General features: G+C 37.5%; 1 protein-coding gene across 9 annotated transcripts in view; it reads left to right on the top strand.

Moving 5' to 3' along the window:
• The window catches only part of LAMA2 (laminin subunit alpha 2), a 474492-nt gene that overhangs the window by 277329 nt on the left and 178563 nt on the right, over positions 1-18600 (top strand). For 5 of the 9 annotated variants that reach the window (XM_087718507.1, XM_087718506.1, XM_087718504.1 and 2 more), the window contains exons 16-18: positions 7065-7112; positions 8190-8303; positions 16761-16888. In XM_087718507.1, coding sequence (XP_087574633.1) covers positions 7065-7112; positions 8190-8303; positions 16761-16888 — 290 coding nt within the window. The remainder of the gene's footprint in view (positions 1-7064; positions 7113-8189; positions 8304-16760; positions 16889-18600) is intronic. The other 4 variants (XM_087718512.1, XM_087718505.1, XM_087718510.1 and 1 more) reach the window with 1 other exon arrangement.

Here is an 18600-nt window from a genome sequence, read left to right as displayed (position 1 = left end):
TGTGCCACAATTTATAATCAGTCTGTGCGATTTTTTTACAGCAGTTGAGTATGTGATCAACAGTTTCATCAGCTTCTTTGCAAAGTCTGCATTTGGCATCATCAGAGGACTTTTCGATTTTGGCTTTAATGGCATTGGTGCAGATAGCTTGTTCTTGCGCAGCCAGGATTAGTGACTCTGTTTCTTTCTTTAATGTACCTGTTGTTAATCATAACCAAGTTTGTTCAGTGTCCACTTTATCTTTTATTTTTTCCAGAAATTGGCCATGCAGTGCTTTGTTCTGCCAACTCTCCATTCTTGATTTTATCATATGTTTTCTGTATTCTTGTTTTGTCTGTTGGGCCTTCAGTAGATTTTTGTTCTTTACTTCAATTAATAGATGTTCTTGACTTTCTTTTAAATAATCAGCCAGTGCATGTTTTTCTTCTTCAACTGTTTGCTTCACTTGTAATAATCCTCTGCCACCTGATTTTCGGGGCAGGTACAGTCTATCAGTATCACCACGTGGATGTAAACTGTAGTGCATTGTCATTAGTTTCCTGGTTTTTCAGTCCAAAATTTCCAAATCAGCTTGTGTCCAGTTAACTATACCAGCTGTGTATCTTATAACTGGTATTGCCCAGGTATTTATGGCCTTGATTGTATTTCCACTATTCAATTTAGATTTCAAAATTTTCCTAACTCTGTTGGTGTACTCTCACCTGACAATAGTTTTTACTTCATGCTTGATATTATCCAACTGCAGAATGCCTAAGTATTTGTAGGCTTCATTTTCATTGCATTTAATTAGTTGGCCATTGGGCATTTCAAATCCCTCACATGCAGTGATTTTGCCTCTTTTCATGGATACAGTGGCGCATTTTTCCATGCCAAACTGCATTGAAATATCGGTGCTGAATACTCGGACTGTATTTGTCAATGATTGGATTTCTATTTCTGACTTTCCATAGAGTTTCAAATCATCCATATATAGTAAATGCGAATTTTTTTCAGCTTCTTTGGCTGTTTGGTAACCTAATTTCATTTTTTTAAAGATTACTGATAGTGGGATCATTGCGATGACAAAGAGAAGAGGTGAAAGTGAATCACCCTGGAAAATTCCTTGCTTGATATTAACCATTCCGTAGATCTCAGTCCCTACTGTCAACACAGTTCTCCATTGTTTCATCGCCTTTTCAGTAAAGGATGTAATATTTTTGCTAATGCCAGTTGTTTCTAAGCATTTTATGATCCAACTATGTGGCAGTGAGTCAAATGCCTTTTTGTAATCAATCCAGAGCATATTCAAGTTCGTTTTTCTGTTCTTACAATTTTCTAATATCATTTTATCAATTAGGAGCTGATCTTTTGTGCCTCTGCTCCTTCTTTTGTTGCCTTTTTGCTCTACCGGCAAGATGTTGTTTGTTTCCAAATAATCCATCATGTTATCTGCAATAATGCCTGTGAGTAATTTGAAGGTTGTTGGCAAGCATGTTATTGGTCTGCAGTTTTCAGGTGTTGTTCCTTTAGTTGCATCTTTCTGAATCAAGTATGTTTTTCCAGTTGTCAACCATTCATCAATTTGGCCCTTTTGTAAAATTTCATTCAGTTGCCTGGCCAATATTGCACGTAAACTGGTCAGATATTTGAGCCAGAAACCATGCAATTGGTCCTTTCTAGGTGATGTCCAATTCTTTACCTTTTTTTACTCGATTTTTGACCATCTCAGTTGTTATTTCTAATACTTGCATTTGTTTGTTGCCAATGTTTTCCTCAAAGTCATGTATCCACTTTGCTTCCTTATTGTAGTCCTTTGCATTTTCCCACAATTTTTTCCAGAATTCAACTGTGGCCTGCTTTTCTGGTTATTCACTTTTGGTGTCACCATTCACATTAAGACTTTGATAAAAATGCCGTTGGTCTGATCAAAATTGCTGATTTTGTTTATATTGGATGATTCATGCCTCATATCTTTCATTTTTTCTAGCTGTTGCTGTTATCTGCTGTTTTACAATCTCTACAGCTTCATTGATGTTTCTTGTATCCAATCTATATCTTCTGATTAGCCGATCTATGGTTTTGTTGTTTTTACGCCGTTGCTCCTGCATGTTCTTTAAGTTACTAGCATCTGCCCTTAATTTTTTGACTTTTTGTTCTAATTGGATTTTCCACTTTGGCTTTGATGCTTTTTCTGTTGAGTGACTAGGTACTTTGATTTTAATGCCTAGTTCATTAGTGATTATTACAGCTGCGCTGTACATTAACTGGTTCATTTCCAAGATGGATCTCGATTCAATTGTTGAAAACACTGCATTAACCATTTTCATGATAGGGGCCAAAATTTTCTTAGGCACAGTTTTTAGTGATGGTAAACATTGCCTTTCCTCATTAAGCAGAAAATGCTCCATGATCTTATCCTTCAATTCTTTTTGTTTGTGAGTTAGTTCATCAGTTGGTTCAATGATAACTGGTTCTAGTGGTGGTGGTGTTATTTCCTCCCCAAGAGCTTCTTCTGGGAGTTCTACTATAATGTCTTTAGTTGTGTCTTGAATATCAGTTATTTCCGCTTGTGATATTGTTTTTTTGGGTTTTGCAATTTGCCTGAATTTCCTCATGTTCAACTTCACTAAACACTTTATTCCGTATAATAAATCGCCTTTGATCTGCTAGTCGTTGTTCACTAACATTTGAATCTGGATATTGTTGTTTCCATAATTCATACATTCGCTTTTAATAACCTCTTTTTTCTGGCTCTGAGTTGTAGTAACAGGCCATTATGGCACGGTTTTCATCTGCACTATATTTTTGTTGATTTGTTGGCTGGTCCACTTGTAGCCCACTTGTCGATGGATGTCCAGGGACCCCAGCATCCGCCGCAGCCCTTGTTTACCCGCGTGACGACCGATGCAGTATAAAATTTTTATTCGTTTCTTTCACCATATTGTATGGGTTGGCAGGGTTTTTTTTTATGGGGCCAGTTGCCAACCTGACCCCAACCCTCCTCCTTTCTCATCCAGGCTTGGGACCAGCAACGGCAGAGTTGTTGTTGTTGTTGTTGTTGTTGTTGTTGTTATTATTATTTACTTTATTCATTAAACATGAAATTCAGCTAACAGAACATTCAAAAATGCATTACAAATACCAGTCACTGGTGCTAATCATTGATACAGTTTGCTCCCAGAGTCCTAGGTATCAACCAAGTACTTTCTTAAAATATAAGATGTTACGAGTAGCACAGTTTTTTGCAGTTCCACTGGTGTTATTGCATGAAGCTGCAATTTGTTGATGTATCTTGTAAAATTCTTGGACATGATGCCAAGTGCCCTAATGACAATGGGTATCACTGTTACATGCTTCATAGTAATATTTGAGGATTTGTCGATTTTCTTCGGTTGTCCAAGTTTTGCACCTTGGTTCCAGTTGCTTTGCAGTTGCACGCCCTGGTTCCTGGCAGTAACAACTGAACCCTGTAGCCCCTTTTTCGATAGATGTCCAGGAGCCATAGCATCTGACATGGTCCTTGTTGACTCGGACAATGACCGATCGAAAGTGGAATTTTGTTGGTTTCTCCTCATCATTAGTGATGGTAGGTGGCTGGGTTGGTTCTCAATGCTAAGCCACTACTTGTTCAAGGACGATAATATCATAACTGTAGGAACTGCACCAGATAACTATCCAGGCCCAGCCACGGCAGGAAAGAGGCCTACCTTTATTATTATTATTGTTGTTGTTGTTGTTGTTATTATTATTATTATTGTTCTTGTTGTACAATTGTATCACAGCGGCCAGTTGTTTCGCCGGATTTGGCATTGGTTACTAGTCGGGCCCCACCCAGGGGCCTAGGACGTCGTAACGTATTTTCGTAATATGCGTGCAGATCCAAGCAGTGCGGCTTTTTGCATTTGACTGATGGTGATTTTGTCAATTTTTAACTGTTTTAAATGTAATTCCAGTGCTTTTGGAATAGCACCCAGTGTGCCAATTACCACTGGAATTACCACTGCTGGTTTGTGCCATAATCGTTGAATTTCGATTTTTAAGTCCTGGTATCTTGCGATTTTTTCATGTTCCTTCTCGGCGACCCTGCTATCACCTGGTATTGCGATGTCTATGATTGTGACCTTATTTTTCTCAACCAGTGTGATGTCTGTTGTATTATGCGCCAGTATTTTGTCGGTTTGTATACGGAAATCCCACAAGATCTTGACCATCTGATTTTCGGTGACTTTTTCAGGCTGATGTTCCCACCAGTTTGTTGCTGTTTTAATATTATAATTTTTGCACAAATTCCAATGGATCATTTGTGCTACTGAATTGTGCCGCAATTTATAATCAGTCTGCGCGATTTTTTTACAGCAGCTGAGTATGTGATCAACAGTTTCATCAGCTTCTTTGCAAAGTCTGCATTTGGCATCATCAGAGGATTTTTCGATTTTGGCCTTAATGGCATTTGTGCGGATAGCTTGTTCTTGCGCAGCCAGGATTAGTGACTCTGTTTCTTTCTTTAATGTACCTGTTTTTAACCATAACCAAGTTTGTTCACTGTCCACTTTATCTTTTATTTTTTCCAGAAATTGACCATGCAGTGCTTTGTTCTGCCAACTCTCCATTCTTGATTTTATCACATCTTTTCTGTATTCTTGTTTTGTCTGTTGAGCCTTCAGTAGATTTTTGTTCTTTACTTCGGTTAATAGATGTTCTTGAGTGTCTTTTAAATAATCAGCCAGTGCATGTTTTTCTTCTTCAACTGTTTGCTTCACTTGTAATAATCCTCTGCCACCTGATTTTCGGGGCAGATACAGTCTATCAGTATCACCACATGGATGTAAACTGTAGTGCATTGTCATTAGTTTCCTGGTTTTTCGGTCCAAAAGGTCCAAATCAGCTTGTGTCCAGTTAACTATGCCAGCTGTGTATCTTATAACTGGTATTGCCCAGGTATTTATGGCCTTGATTGTATTTCCACCATTCAATTTAGATTTCAAAATTTTCCTAACTCTGTTGGTGTACTCTCGCCTGACAATAGTTTTTACTTCTCCATGCTTGATGTTATCCAACTGCAGAATGCCTAAGTATTTGTAGGCTTCATTTTCTTTGCATTTAATTAGTTGGCCATTGGGCATTTCAATTCCCTCAGATGCAGTGATTTTGCCCCTTTTTATGGATACAGTGGCGCATTTTTCCATGCCAAACTGCATTGAAATATCGGTGCTGAATACTCGGACTGTATTTGTCAATGATTGGATTTCTATTTCTGACTTTCCATAGAGTTTCAAATCATCCATATATAGTAAATGTGAAATTTTTTCAGCTTTTTTGGCTGTTTGGTAGCCTAATTTCATTTTTTTTAAGATTACTGATAGTGGGAATTATTATTATTATTATTATTATTATTATTATTATTATTATTATTATTATTATTATTATTATTATTATATTTTTCTCATGTGTAAATTTTATTTTTCTGTTAAACTATTCAGTGGAAATATTCTGCTGAGAAGATGAAGAATTTAAAAGAAAAATTAAAAGATTATAAGGAAATTTTAGGACATCATTCTGCAACACTGTGTGAACAATTTCAACCCTTAGAGAAACTGTAAATGTTTAGTTTTTTGAATTCTCTCCCTACCTACACACAGAAAGATGCAAAAGCAGCAAAATACTAGCTACAAGCAGTTGTGTCTGCATGTTCAAACCCATAAAATAGAGCCAAAATATGATAGTCAGAATTGCTGTCTGGCATCTTATTCTGAAGTGCAAGCAAAAGTCAGGGTTTTTTTTTTTTTGATAGCTCATACTTGAAATATGCCTGAGAGATGACCATGCAGTAGATAATATAAGGTATTGAATCAACATTGATTGGGGGGGGGGAATCCTCCTGTTAAATGCAATGTCACACATACACTAGAGCAGTGTTTCTAAAGCTCAGCTCTTTTATGATGTGTGGACTACAAATCCCAGAATTTCCCAAACAGCTAACTGCTTGCTGGTGAATTCTGGGAATTGAAGTCCACACATCTTAATGCTCTAAGGTTGAGAAACAATGCACTGGAGTGCTGTGCAGTCATCTGACCTCCTCAATGACTACTTATAGCAGGGGTTAGCAACCTGCAAGTCTGGAGCCGCATGTGGCTCTTTCATCCCTCTGCTGCGGCTCCCTGTCGCCAGTTGACATCACAATTTTGAGAGGCGCTTCCGGTTGGGGTGGGAAGCAGGAGAAGACTCTATGGCAAGGGATGGATTTTCTGGTCAGCTCCACAATTGATAGGGCTTTCGGTTAGGACAGGTAGAGGAAAAAGGATGCTAGAAGGAAACTCTATGGTGGAAGAATCGGACTTCCGGTCAGCTCCAGAATTGAACTGGGAGGGGGGGGGCTTCCGTTTAGGACCTTTGTGGAGTGTTTAAGGTTGCTGACCCCTAACCTATAGAATGACATTCATGAAAGTTCACTGCCTTCCTAACTTTTGTAAGAACATTGAATGCCTATAAAAGAAGTTGATATTTTATGTATCAGGTACTCCTACAATAAAACAGCTTAACCATGATTCATTGAATTGTCAACAAAATTGACTGAGTTTACAAAATACACTAAGTTCTAAACCACATTTTATAAATGATATGGTTTTTCTCAACCTAATCAACCATAACCAAATCATATTATGCTTGAATGAAGTGCAATTACAAAGCTGCATCCATCCCAATTTCTTGGACAAATATTAACATTCTAATTAGTGAGGTATGGCTGACTATATAGAACATGTTTACCAATTTGTACATGTGGTGTTAACATTCTTCCAGGCACATCTCTGTGTGGAATTTTTCCATGAACATTTTCATTCTACTAGGTCTACAAGTGAAGGGGAATCAGAGCTATGCTTTCCTGTTGCCTGCTAATTTGCCTTCTTTTTCTTTAACCTCTAATCCAAAATAATTGCACTGATGTTTTAGCTACAGAATGCCTTTTCTCTTGCATTTTACCCCTTTTTTCAATAATTTGCTTTCTAACTATATTCATTCTGCATATTGGTATGTCAAGCTATCTTACTTCCATCCTTTACTTCTCTGCTTTTATTTTGCCTTTTCAGCAGAAAGATCAAGCTAAGACTAATCTTACTCCAACCTTTTCAGTTCAGGTCAGTATCTTAGACAATCATAACAGTGAGACAAACTTCTTTGTTTGATTTTAGCAACACCAGCCTTTATTCCAGATCAAAATAGTTCTCTGTTATATAAAACATCTGAACAAAGTTTGGGCTAATTTCTTGGGAAGAATAACAGGTGGACTGTCAGTTATTTTCTCTACCTGGCATTTAAGCCAATACATCCGTGGAACCATGGAATGCCTGGCAATACTACCCACTGAGCAACACCCACGCCAGAAGAGTATGTAGACTAATATATTGTACTAGATTTTCAGGATGCTTAGTTCCAAAGTCTAGTTAGTATGTGGTCTGCAAAGCTGACTACTTTGCCTCTGAAAATATAGCCACAGTTGCCAGCAAAATAAAATTAAAAATCTCTAGGCCAAGGTCACTAAATCCTAAAATCCAACACTGCCCATGTATGTAGACTGCTTACATTCATTCGGGAAATGAATATTGTTCAAAGGTACAAATTTGGGGGTACAGTAAAATGGGTTGCAAGCAGTATTTATGGCCATGGAAACAGATGGCATGGGAAAATCAAAATAAGTACTTAAGAAGAAAGCAAATAAAGAGTACAAAGCAGAGCAGGGTGATGAGCTGGCAAAACATGCTCAAAAATAAAACTTAACATAAAATTTAGAAGATGGACAAGGGGAAGATGGACAAGGGGAAGAAAACCATGGTCAATGGAAATGGGATGCCACTTGTCCGATATCATTATCTGTATACTAAGGTGATACATTATCTTATCAAGTCCCAAAGGTGCTTTTTTCAAGAGGCAACTGGACTTTCTGGTTTTTCTTCGAAGACGTTTTGCTTCTCATCCAAGAAGTTTTTTCAGTTGTATAATCAAGAGCTGAAGAAGCTTCTTGAATAAGAAGTGAAATGTCTTCAAATAAAAAAAAGAAAGTCTAGTTGCCTCTTGAAAAAAGCATCTTTGGGACCACCATGATCGGGATGTCTGAGAATTTCCATAGTTATCTTATTAAGTGTCTTCTGTTTGCATGTTAGTGGCATTTTGCATTGTTAAAAATATTCTTTTTTATGTTTCTTTTTTTTTACTAGTCATGCTGGCCAGGACACAGGCGAATTAACGGCACTATCATTGGTGGAATTTGTAGGCCGTGCACTTGTTTTGGTCATGCAGAGTCCTGTGATGATATCACTGGAGAGTGCCTGGTAAGTGCTGCTTGACAGCTCAGGATAATATTGCAATTGAATTAACTACCTGACAGATGCTGACTTTAAAAAAAAGTAAAGGCTTCCCCTGTTCAGTTATGCCCAACTCTAGGGGTCAATGCTCATCTCTCTTTCCTAGCTAAGGGAGCCAGCATTGTTTGGAAATGCTTCCATGGCCATATGATCTGCATCACTGTATGCCGAGGCGCAAGGAACACTTACTTTCACACTGAAGTGGTACCTATTTATCTACTTGCATTTGCATGCTTTTGAACTGTTTGTCAGGAACTGGAGCAAGAACAGGAGCTCACCCGATTATGCAGTACTTGGGTCTAGAACTGACAACCTTCCTGTGGCAGCCCAGGATCTTAACCACTAGGCCACCACACCCCTGTTAGACATACTAACTACTTAAAGGGAAAAAATAGCTGTGATTTGATAGGCAGGATCTTTATTAATGGGCTGCTTCTGAAGTTAAAGAATCTCTTGGTAGTATGAAAAAATAGCTCATGAGCATAAGGGTGAGCAAGAAAACTTTTGATATTTATCTCACAGCAATAGGCCTTATCCAAAATAGCAGAGAGAAAAGCTTCTGGTCAGGCATGAAATCCTCTTACCTTCGCTACTGGTTCAGAACCGGGAGTGCACATGCAGAGCATCCGTGATGACATCTGGGAGGGTGGGCGGAGCCTCCCACCACCGCCACTACTGGTTCTCCTGAACTGGTGCGAACTAGCAGAATACCACCTTTGCTTCTGGTGTACTATACAATGTTCTAATTTCTGTTGTGAGATTTACTTAACATATAGAATAGTGTAGGAAATTATTAGTGACTACTATTGTAATACATCATGCAGGTATAATTGTAATTCTCAGTAAATACAAAAATTCTTACAAAAGAAAATGATTGCAAAGGAAACATAGCTTAGGCTACATAGAAAGGTGCCTTTTCCTGATTGAATGCATAAATCTTACAGCTGCCTACTAATTTGGAATTAAATGCATTTATGAATCAGAATAATAATACTTAGAGTGCCAGTGTTTCCAGCCTGCTCTCTAGCTTATTTTGACTGTGTAAATTACGCTGAATAGACTGCTTTGATTAACTCAAGGGCATTTTAGTTTTATATTGTCTGACATGGCATGAAGCTTGAAACAACATTTCTCATTTCATTAGTCCTGCAGAAATTCAATTTGAGCCACTGCCAGTTGAATGGGATATCATATTCCAGATTCCCTCTAGTATTTGAACTAACTCGGCATTGTTCTCAAGGAAAAGTTTCAAGGAAAAAGCTAAATAAAAATGCAGTGGGTTTACAATACAGGCTGGCATTTGAAATACCATTGTCCTTCCTGTTTTGTCTTTGTATGAAATCTCTACATATTCTGCAGTTTAAACTATTTTAAGCTGCTGGGTTTTTGAAAATGTACCTTTATGAAAAAATACCTTAAATAATTCACCTATTAATTTTATATTTGATATAAAAATATGTACAGGGCAAACTATAAACTATTAAAATGATTTTTAAACTCTTAAATTACCCTAGCAATTCATTAGTGTAATGTAACCAATATTATTTTTTCTAAATTGCGGTTTGGCTTTGGACAGAGGTAAAATGTGCAAGGCTAAAATACCTGGAATCTTGCTCTCCCAAATGGAGTACAACCCAAAACTTTTGTTTTCAGTTGCTTGCGTGTTGGTGGGAGAATAGAACTGTTTATTTGGCCAGTGTTTAATTTTATAATTAGTTTTCTGTACTAACGCCAATAAATAAATTTAATGTGGGACGACCAGGTAGGAAAAGCCTGGAACTCGGAAATTCAATTCAGCACTATATCTGTCTGCAGTGTCATATTTATCTGCAGTTTTACAATGCTTCTCAGTCCTCTTTTCTGTAGTGTTCAAACACAACCTGTATCAGAGAAAATCACACACTGTCTAAACCTTGAAAAAGTATTAATGTTGGCTGTAAGTTAAGTAGGATTGGTTGGTGCCCAGACAGGCAATTCAATTTGATCATAAGACTTTTGAAGTGAAATAAGGAAGACTGAGAAAGGTAAAAAGACACACCACATCAAAGCGATTTTTTTCTCCCTAACTAAGTCATATTGCGCCTTTTGGACTTCTCATTACTATTCATCATGTTTTTCAGTAATACAACGGATAATTTAAGCAGCTAATTTACTGATACCTCTTTTGAATCTTCCTTAGCTTTGAAATACAGTTAAAAAGAAACTGAAATATGTTTCTCTGACAGTTTGATTCATAATAAGATCTCAGATCAAGACAAAGTCTGTAGGAAAAAGCCTACCTCTCATATGCATGTTGGAATAACTTGCAAGGTCTTTGATCCCAACAGACTGTTGCATACTGCAGAACTATACATTCATGGTGTCATTGTAATGTACATCATGACTTCTTCCATAGCTAGCACAAGCTATAAGCTGCTTGGTTATATTACACTATAGGCAGGTTCTCCTTGCGCATGCAAAGCCATTCATGGACCTTAGTTCTTGTAAAGTCTTTTTGTTTTCATGTTGTGTGTTTGTTTTAATTCACTTCTGACTACACTAGTAGGCTGCTGTTCCTTCCTAAACCTCAGAGTAGCTAACAATGTCAATTTAAGATCACTCCCAAATATATAAAAAGTAATAGAAAAGATGCAAGCCAAAAGATAGAAATTCCATGTACCCACCAAACCACTTTCATTTTTTGACACACTCCACTGTTCAAAATGGAGCAAAATAGAAGATTATTTTTTCTGGAACCTGAGAGGAATGAAGCTGAACAAATCTCTTCCAGGAAACTGAAAACACCAACTTTTAAGGCCATAAGAGGTGGCAATCTCATCAGCACAAGATCTTCATGGAATTGACTCTCTTTGATCTGGTTGGACTGGCAGATATATACAGGAGAAGGTCTTCCTTTTGATAATCAGAGCAATGTAGGCTCTTAAACACTGGTGGGATTCAGCCAGTTCACACCTATTTGGCAGAACCGGTTGTTAACTTTCTTAGCAGTTCGGAGAACCGGTGGTTGGAAGAAATCTCATTTTGTTTTCTCCCACTTTACAGGGCTAATCCTGTAAGGAAGGCAGGAAGGAAACATCCTGGTGTTGTTTCTAGCCTAATCTTTATTGCCCTGCTTCCAGAAACTGCCTATCCAGTTAACCCTTGTTACATTGTAACAGCTAAGGCGAAGTGCCCATCGACGTGAGTGATGTTGAGTTGGCCATGCCCACACAGTCACATGACCACCGAGCCACACCTACCCAGCTGGTCATTAGGGGAGAGAACTGGTTGTTAAATTATTTGAATCCCACCACTGGTCTCAAAGGTATCAACATAGAGCAGCGCCCCCCAACATTTTGGGCACCGGGACCAGTTCTGTGGAGAGAGGTATTTCCCCAGATAGGAAGGGGCATAGTTTTGTGTGCTCCCTATATCTTGCAGATGGGGCTTTACTTGTTTGCACAGCCTGGTTTTTGGCTGAGAACCGGTGCCAACCCATGGACCACAGATTGGGGACCCCTGACATAGAGAGTTGCCATGTTCATATATCTAACTTTTTGTGAGTCAGCAACAGTCCTTGTAATTGTGGCAGGATGCTACTTGCTGGCCAGGCTATGGTTCACCAATGGTTTAACTGGTCTTTCCCACATTATGGAAGGTTGGACTATATGATTCTTGAAGATCCTTCCAACTCTACAGTTTTATGATTCCATAAATTAGGCTGACATGTTCCTTCTCACTCATTTATCTAGTAGCTGTGGGCAACCATTGGTTCTTGCTTTTATCAAATTGACAAAATAAAGTGCTACGATATAAGTTCCACCCCATTCATAAGTTCCTATAATGTCGTGATATGCATAACATAGGGGTTGTGTCACTGCCCTTTCATTTAATAACCAAGAAAAAAACCACTCAACTCCATGTTTCAGAATTAAGTGTACTTTTACTGGTTACAAACGATGAGAAGCAAAGCAAAGCTGAATCTGAAAAAAAGGCACAAAAGCAATAGATATCAATACATGATTCATTCCCCTCCCCTTGGTACCCCAGTCCATAGTCCAATTATAATTCACCCAACTGTCAGGTGGGAGACATCTTCAAAAATCATCATCAGGATGGAATGCTGGACAGTTGGCCTCGGCGGGAAACTCCCCTCCTTCCACATGCGCAAAGAGATGGTGAGAATAACTCCCTAATAAATAGTCCTCCAGTACAGAATGATTCCCTCCCCAAATACCTGGCCCCCCATATCAATGGCAGCCAAAAAGCAGCAGCAAAGCAGAGGCTGACAGGTTGTATTGTTTTTGTTATTATGACCTCTTTGTATTCATCCCCAATAGCAATAGCACTTAGACTTATATACCATTTCATAGTGATTTACAGACCTCTCTAAGCAGTTTACAGACTCAGCATATTGCCCCAAACTATCTGGGTCCTCATTTTACTGAAGGATGGAAGGCTGAGTCAACCTGGAGCTGTTGAGAATCGAACTGCCAAACAGGCAGTCTGATGTCAGCAGAATTAGCTGCAGTACTACATTCTAACCATTGCGGTATCACAGCTCTTGATGGATGCCAGTGCTAGTAAGTTATGTTAGTTTAGTATTATATTAGTATTATGATGGCATCTAGAATTTTTTTTTTACTTTCCTTTATTTCTCCTGAGATAATTTATCAATGTTTCATTTTAAAAATAGGGAGTCATCATTGTTCATTTTAGATTTTGGAGATTCTTGCCTTATCCAAAAGCATACGAAAGGTATAACTTCAATGCCATCTGCTTCCTCTCACAAGCCATCTTAAAACTAAAAATGCAGACCTCGTTTCTTGACATTTTTTTCTTCCTATCTCTTGTTTTGCTTAATTTATAGTCTCACCTACTTTTTATCCTCCAGATGCCTTAATAATTAATAATAATTAATCTCTCTAAGCAGGATTGTATATATTAGTAGTTTTTTTAACAGTTTTTGTTTGGTTCTTGCTCTTCTTTTTCTTTTCTTTCCCACCAGTAAATGCAACAGCTGGCATATGAATTGACTAACTGTGGATTTGCATACAGATGCCAGCTTCATTGGAAGTCATGTAATTCTGATGAATTTAATATTTAAAGGATTTAAATTTTGTATTTGTTTTATACTGTTATTTGTTACCCTGAATGGTAATTAGCAATGCTCCTTCTTGTTTTGAATTTACAGGTAATTCTCAACTTATGACGTCTTTAAGTAGTGTCATCATTAAGTTAGGCATACATGGCCTTTTACCCTGTGGCCATTAAGCAAGTCATCACATGATAGCCATTTGCAAACTTCTCTGCTGGCTTATTGACTTTGGTTGCCATAAACCATTTGGAAAGGTCACAAATGATCATGCTGTCTCAGGACATTGCAATCAATGTCATGATTGTTCATTTATGCCTAAATAGCAATCACATGACTGTTGGGATGCACACAACCATGCCATAAGCGTAAGGATCTGTCATGTCACTATTTTCAGTATTGGCATTACTTCAAATATTCGCTGAATAAATGGTTATAAGTTAAGGGCTACCTGTGATGTCTTTAATCAAATATACACCACATCGAATTATTTCAATTAAACTGAAAAGATGAAATAATCAAGCAATCAATGGCAGTATTCTCTTGTTGCCTGCTAATTGTTGCCTGGATTTTTACAGTCTAGATCTGTCACAGCATTATAACAGACATTGAAACACCAGCTACCTTTTCCTGGCAGCTTTATATTACCTTTCACCAACAGCAAACCTCTTATTGTAAACTGACAGATGGTGAGTAAGTCATCTAATGAGCCATATGGTCAAATATGGACTTGAGGCTCCTTAGTTACAGTTCAGAATATGGAACTTTGGAGCCATTGAATAATGAAACAATATAGCTGCCATTTTCTTCTTTTCATATTACTTAAGTTCAATCATGGAACAGCAGACCTGTTAGATCTATCTTTTGTCTATTTTATCCAGGTTTTTTTTAATGTACTGGTTTGTTCTCCTGATGCAGAGGACCATAAAACAATGGTAGTATTTTTCCTCAAAAGCATGCCTAATAAAAATAAGCAATTTCATACTTGATTTCTTGCTGTGGGTTAGAGCTATAAGAAGGCAGGGGAATCCAGTAATTCGGAGCCATGGTAAGCATGGAATATGCCATAGCCAAAATGAAGGAAGGGATTGAAATCATTTTGGGAGTTGGGTTTCACATATGGGAGACTAGCTTTTTGTGTGAGCTATGTGTTGTCATATCCAAAAATAAATCATCAGATTATCAGAATTTTGAATGTACAAAACAAAAATAGCATATAAATGCTCTTCAATAGTATCTCAATAGTATCTTCAACTGCAAGTAAGAAAACTAAAGGAAGCAAAGACAAATGAAAAGATTTATCTTTCTTCCTAAATCCAATATTTCTTTGGTTTCTTACTTCCTATTTATAATGATATTCTGATAATAATCTATCTTTTAGGTTATGAGCAACCATTAGGAAATGGGTCTTCCCTTCCTTCTTTTCTTCCTCCATTCTTCTATGAAAGGACTCAAGACAGCTTTCATTAATGCAGTCAATGTAATTATAATAATATGAATAATATACCAAATTAAAAATCTATCTCAAGGCAAACCTGTTATTGTTAATATTGAAATACCTTGCAAAATGCAATAGTCTTTAAGTGCCACCTTAAAGGGCAGAAAGTTAGGGGCACCATATACATATATTAGGAGGCAAATGTTACAAAATATCACTTCAGACATTTCAGTGACCTTCAGTATTGTGTACCATGATATCCTTCTGGATGATCTGTGAGGTTTTAGGATTTAAGGGACAGAGTTTCATTGATTCTACTCTTTCTTGAATGACTAGTTCTAATTAAAGAAGTCATGACCAGTGGTGGGATTCAAATAATTTAACAATCGGTTCTCTGCCCTAATGACCAGCTGGGTAGACAGGGCTTGGTGGTCATGTGACCGGTGAGCGTGGCTAACTCAACATCACTCAGGTCATGGGGGCTTCGCCTTAGCTGTTACAATGTGATAAGGGTTAATCAGAGTGGCAGTTTCTGTAAGCAGGGCGATAAACATTAGACTAGAAGCAACACCAGAATGTTTCCTTCCTGCCTTCTTTACAGGATTAGCTTTGTAAAGTGGAAAAAAATAAGATTTCTTCCAACAACCAGTTCTTGAACTGCCTAGAAAGTTAACAACCGGTTCTCCCAAATAGGTGCAAGCTGGTTGAATCCCACCACTGGTCATGACTATACATGCTCCAATACATGGCCTTTAAGGCATGTATTGACCCATTTTTCTTTCTTCAGATCATTTGGGATCTACTCTGAAAGTGTAGTGTTTGACTATTTGAGTTTTGTAAGATTTCTTAGGATAAGCCTATGGTTTCTGTTGAGGACATGAAGGCACATACAGATTCCCATTTCCAGTGCATGGTGATTGAAGACCACAACCTACTTCTTGCTCTAGTCTAGGGAAAAGAAGGACTAAGGGTGACATGATAGCTGTGTTCCAATATTTGAGGGACTGCTACAAAGAAGAAGGGGTCAATCTATTTTCCAAAGCAGCAGAAGACAAGACAAGAAACAATGGATAGAAATTAATCAAGGAGAAGAGCAACCTAGATCTAAGGATACATTTCCTAATAGTGAGGAATGGTTTGTCTTCTGAAGGTGTGGGTGCTCCATCACTGGATGCTTTTAAGAAGAGGCTGGACAGTCGCTTGTCTCAAATGCTATAGGATCTGCTGCTTGAATAGGTGGTTGGACTAGAAGACTTCCAAGGTCTCTTCCAACTCTGTTATTCTGTTATCTGTTATCAACATTCTGGTATCTGTTAAGTCTCCAGAATCAATTCCTGTCCTGCTATAAGATACAGGAGTTTAGGAAGGGCTATCACTAAGTAATGCAGCAATCAGTAAAATAAGAAAATAAGCCAATACCCTGGTATCTAATCCCTACTGAATGTTGTATATGTGCTATCAATTAGCATAATTATTGAAATATATCCTGAGCAAGGTTGTTCATGAATTAGAATTAATTAAGGCAATGAAAAGTATAGTTAACTACTGGGGCAGGTAAAAGGGCGGGATCTAACAGATGTCACTTCAATTTTCTGTCTGGAAGATGATGGTTATAATATTGGGCTAGAGAAACTCAATACAATTAAAGTCAGCCATCTGACTTACAAGGTGATCTTGAGTCATATATTGGTTTTCAAACTATCATGGTTTATAAAGTTGTTACAAGAATGTGAAATAGGCTGGGAATAGGCTATATAAGATGGGATAGTACAAAGTCTGAAGTCTTTGATGGAAGCAAAGCATCAATTTGAGTCCTAAGGGATTCCATACCATGCTAGGTTACTTTTAAAACCTAGTACTCTATGATGCACTGAAAAAGGATGTTTTGTGTCTTCTTCCTCTGTCTGTTTAGAACTGCAAGCACAACACAGGTGGTCGATATTGTGATAGATGTCTTCCTGGTTTCTATGGAGATGCTACTAAAGGGAAAGCTGATGACTGCCAGCTGTGTACCTGCCCACTGAGTATATCTTCAAACAAGTAAGTTGCAAATTCAGTCAGTAAAAATACTATCAAATTGTTCCTTGAAGTATTCTTTCATCAGTCCATGAGAAAACAAAAAAAGATTAGCATCAATGTACAAGGTATCACAAAAAATCACCAGTTCTCTCAGTTCTCAGTAAAGCAATAAATATCAACACAAAGTACCTTTTCATTACAATCACACAATGCTTTATTTTATATTCCATCATTTTCACAATGTTCAGATAAAAGGGAAAAGGAAAACACCACTGTCATAGATCTATTATGATCCCCAAAGTTCAGTTTGGTAGGAAGATCTATTTCTCCTGAGATTTTCTATAGTTCTCAGCAAACTGGGGTTAAACCTATAGAGTTCACTTTGGAATAGGAATAGCTAATTTCTTGGATCTTGTACTCTGGAAAAAGATGAGCCTTCTTATGACTCAGCTTTTATATATTTTATTATAATATGTTTTTATAATAAAAGCACATGGTCCAGAAAAAAACCCATAATTTCCTCTTAGAAGACTCAATAATTTGACAGAGGGACAAGCAAAGCTTCCAATTTTTAGATACCATAATATACAAGCTTGAAAAATAATTAAGAAGGAGTTATGCCAGCATATTTTCCCTATTTGTTTAAACAGCCCAACTTTTTGCAGACTGCCATGTAAGCCTGAATAAAGATGCTGCTATTTTAAGATGTTGCCTTATTAAAGTTAATACAATTCTTAAAGCAGCCACCTCTTTTCACCTGCTCAAGAAGCTTGAAAATTACAGGTTTTTTTTATTGAAAGGCTCTGCTTATACAAGGGTGGAATAATTTCTTTCAGATTCTCAATGTGCACCATAATTAACATGGAGAGTTGCTTAACTTTCAAATTGTCAGGCACTATTCACTATAGACAGTTATATAGTCTTCAGAAATCTGATGTCTATTTGCAGTGCTTTGTGACTTGTTGGTCTGTTACCAACTCTATGTATTCCATGTGGCCATGATAAAGGAAAGAGAAGAACTAGCAGCAGGCAAGCCTCGCATGCACGATGGATTTGACAACAATGGAGATAGGTAGAATTAGACTTTGAAGTATATATGGTACTGGGTATTCTCAACTGTTTATCTCTGAGCCTTATTAATTGTATACTGGGGGTACTTTGAAATAAAAAAAAGGATTTTTAAGACTGTGTCTGCTTTTTACTGTATCAGGAAGCCTAGGTCAGAACACATATGGAAATTAAGTTGGAAAAAATAATGTTCTTTGCCTTGCTGGACTCTCCCTTTAGAATATACAATATCTAAAACATCTGAGGTTATTATACTTGCTATATTTACATAAACAGCACACTTTCTGAGGATCTAATCAGGTCATGCTGGTTGAGTAAGATCAAAATTCACATACCTGGCAAATAAAATAAATGACATGGATTTCAGGAATGCTTTTCTGCTACTTTCCATCTCTGTGCTGTGTTCTTTCCTCACATAAATGGAACTATTTCTCTCCTTTCTCCTACCAGAATCTCTAACAATTATTTTGATAAACAGAATTATCATTAAGGGGGCAGGCAAATGAGCTTATATATGTTGTGGCATTTTGAGGTCCATAAGATTATAATGTCAAAATTTAGTTGCAAATCACCATTTTCAGTTGTGTGATTTTTTCACACATTTTTGTTTTTAAGTATCCTACAATTGGTTCAGGAAGCTTATTCTTTGCAAGCAAGCAAACAAT

The sequence above is a fragment of the Thamnophis sirtalis genome, unplaced genomic scaffold (genome assembly GCF_051295495.1).
Source record: "Thamnophis sirtalis isolate CommonGarterSnake01/CBP01778 unplaced genomic scaffold, rThaSir2_p1.2 scaffold_6, whole genome shotgun sequence".
NCBI lineage: Eukaryota > Metazoa > Chordata > Lepidosauria > Squamata > Natricidae > Thamnophis > Thamnophis sirtalis.
The sequence above is the reverse complement of the archived record's forward strand: the minus strand, read 5'-3'. Positions and strand labels throughout refer to the sequence as shown.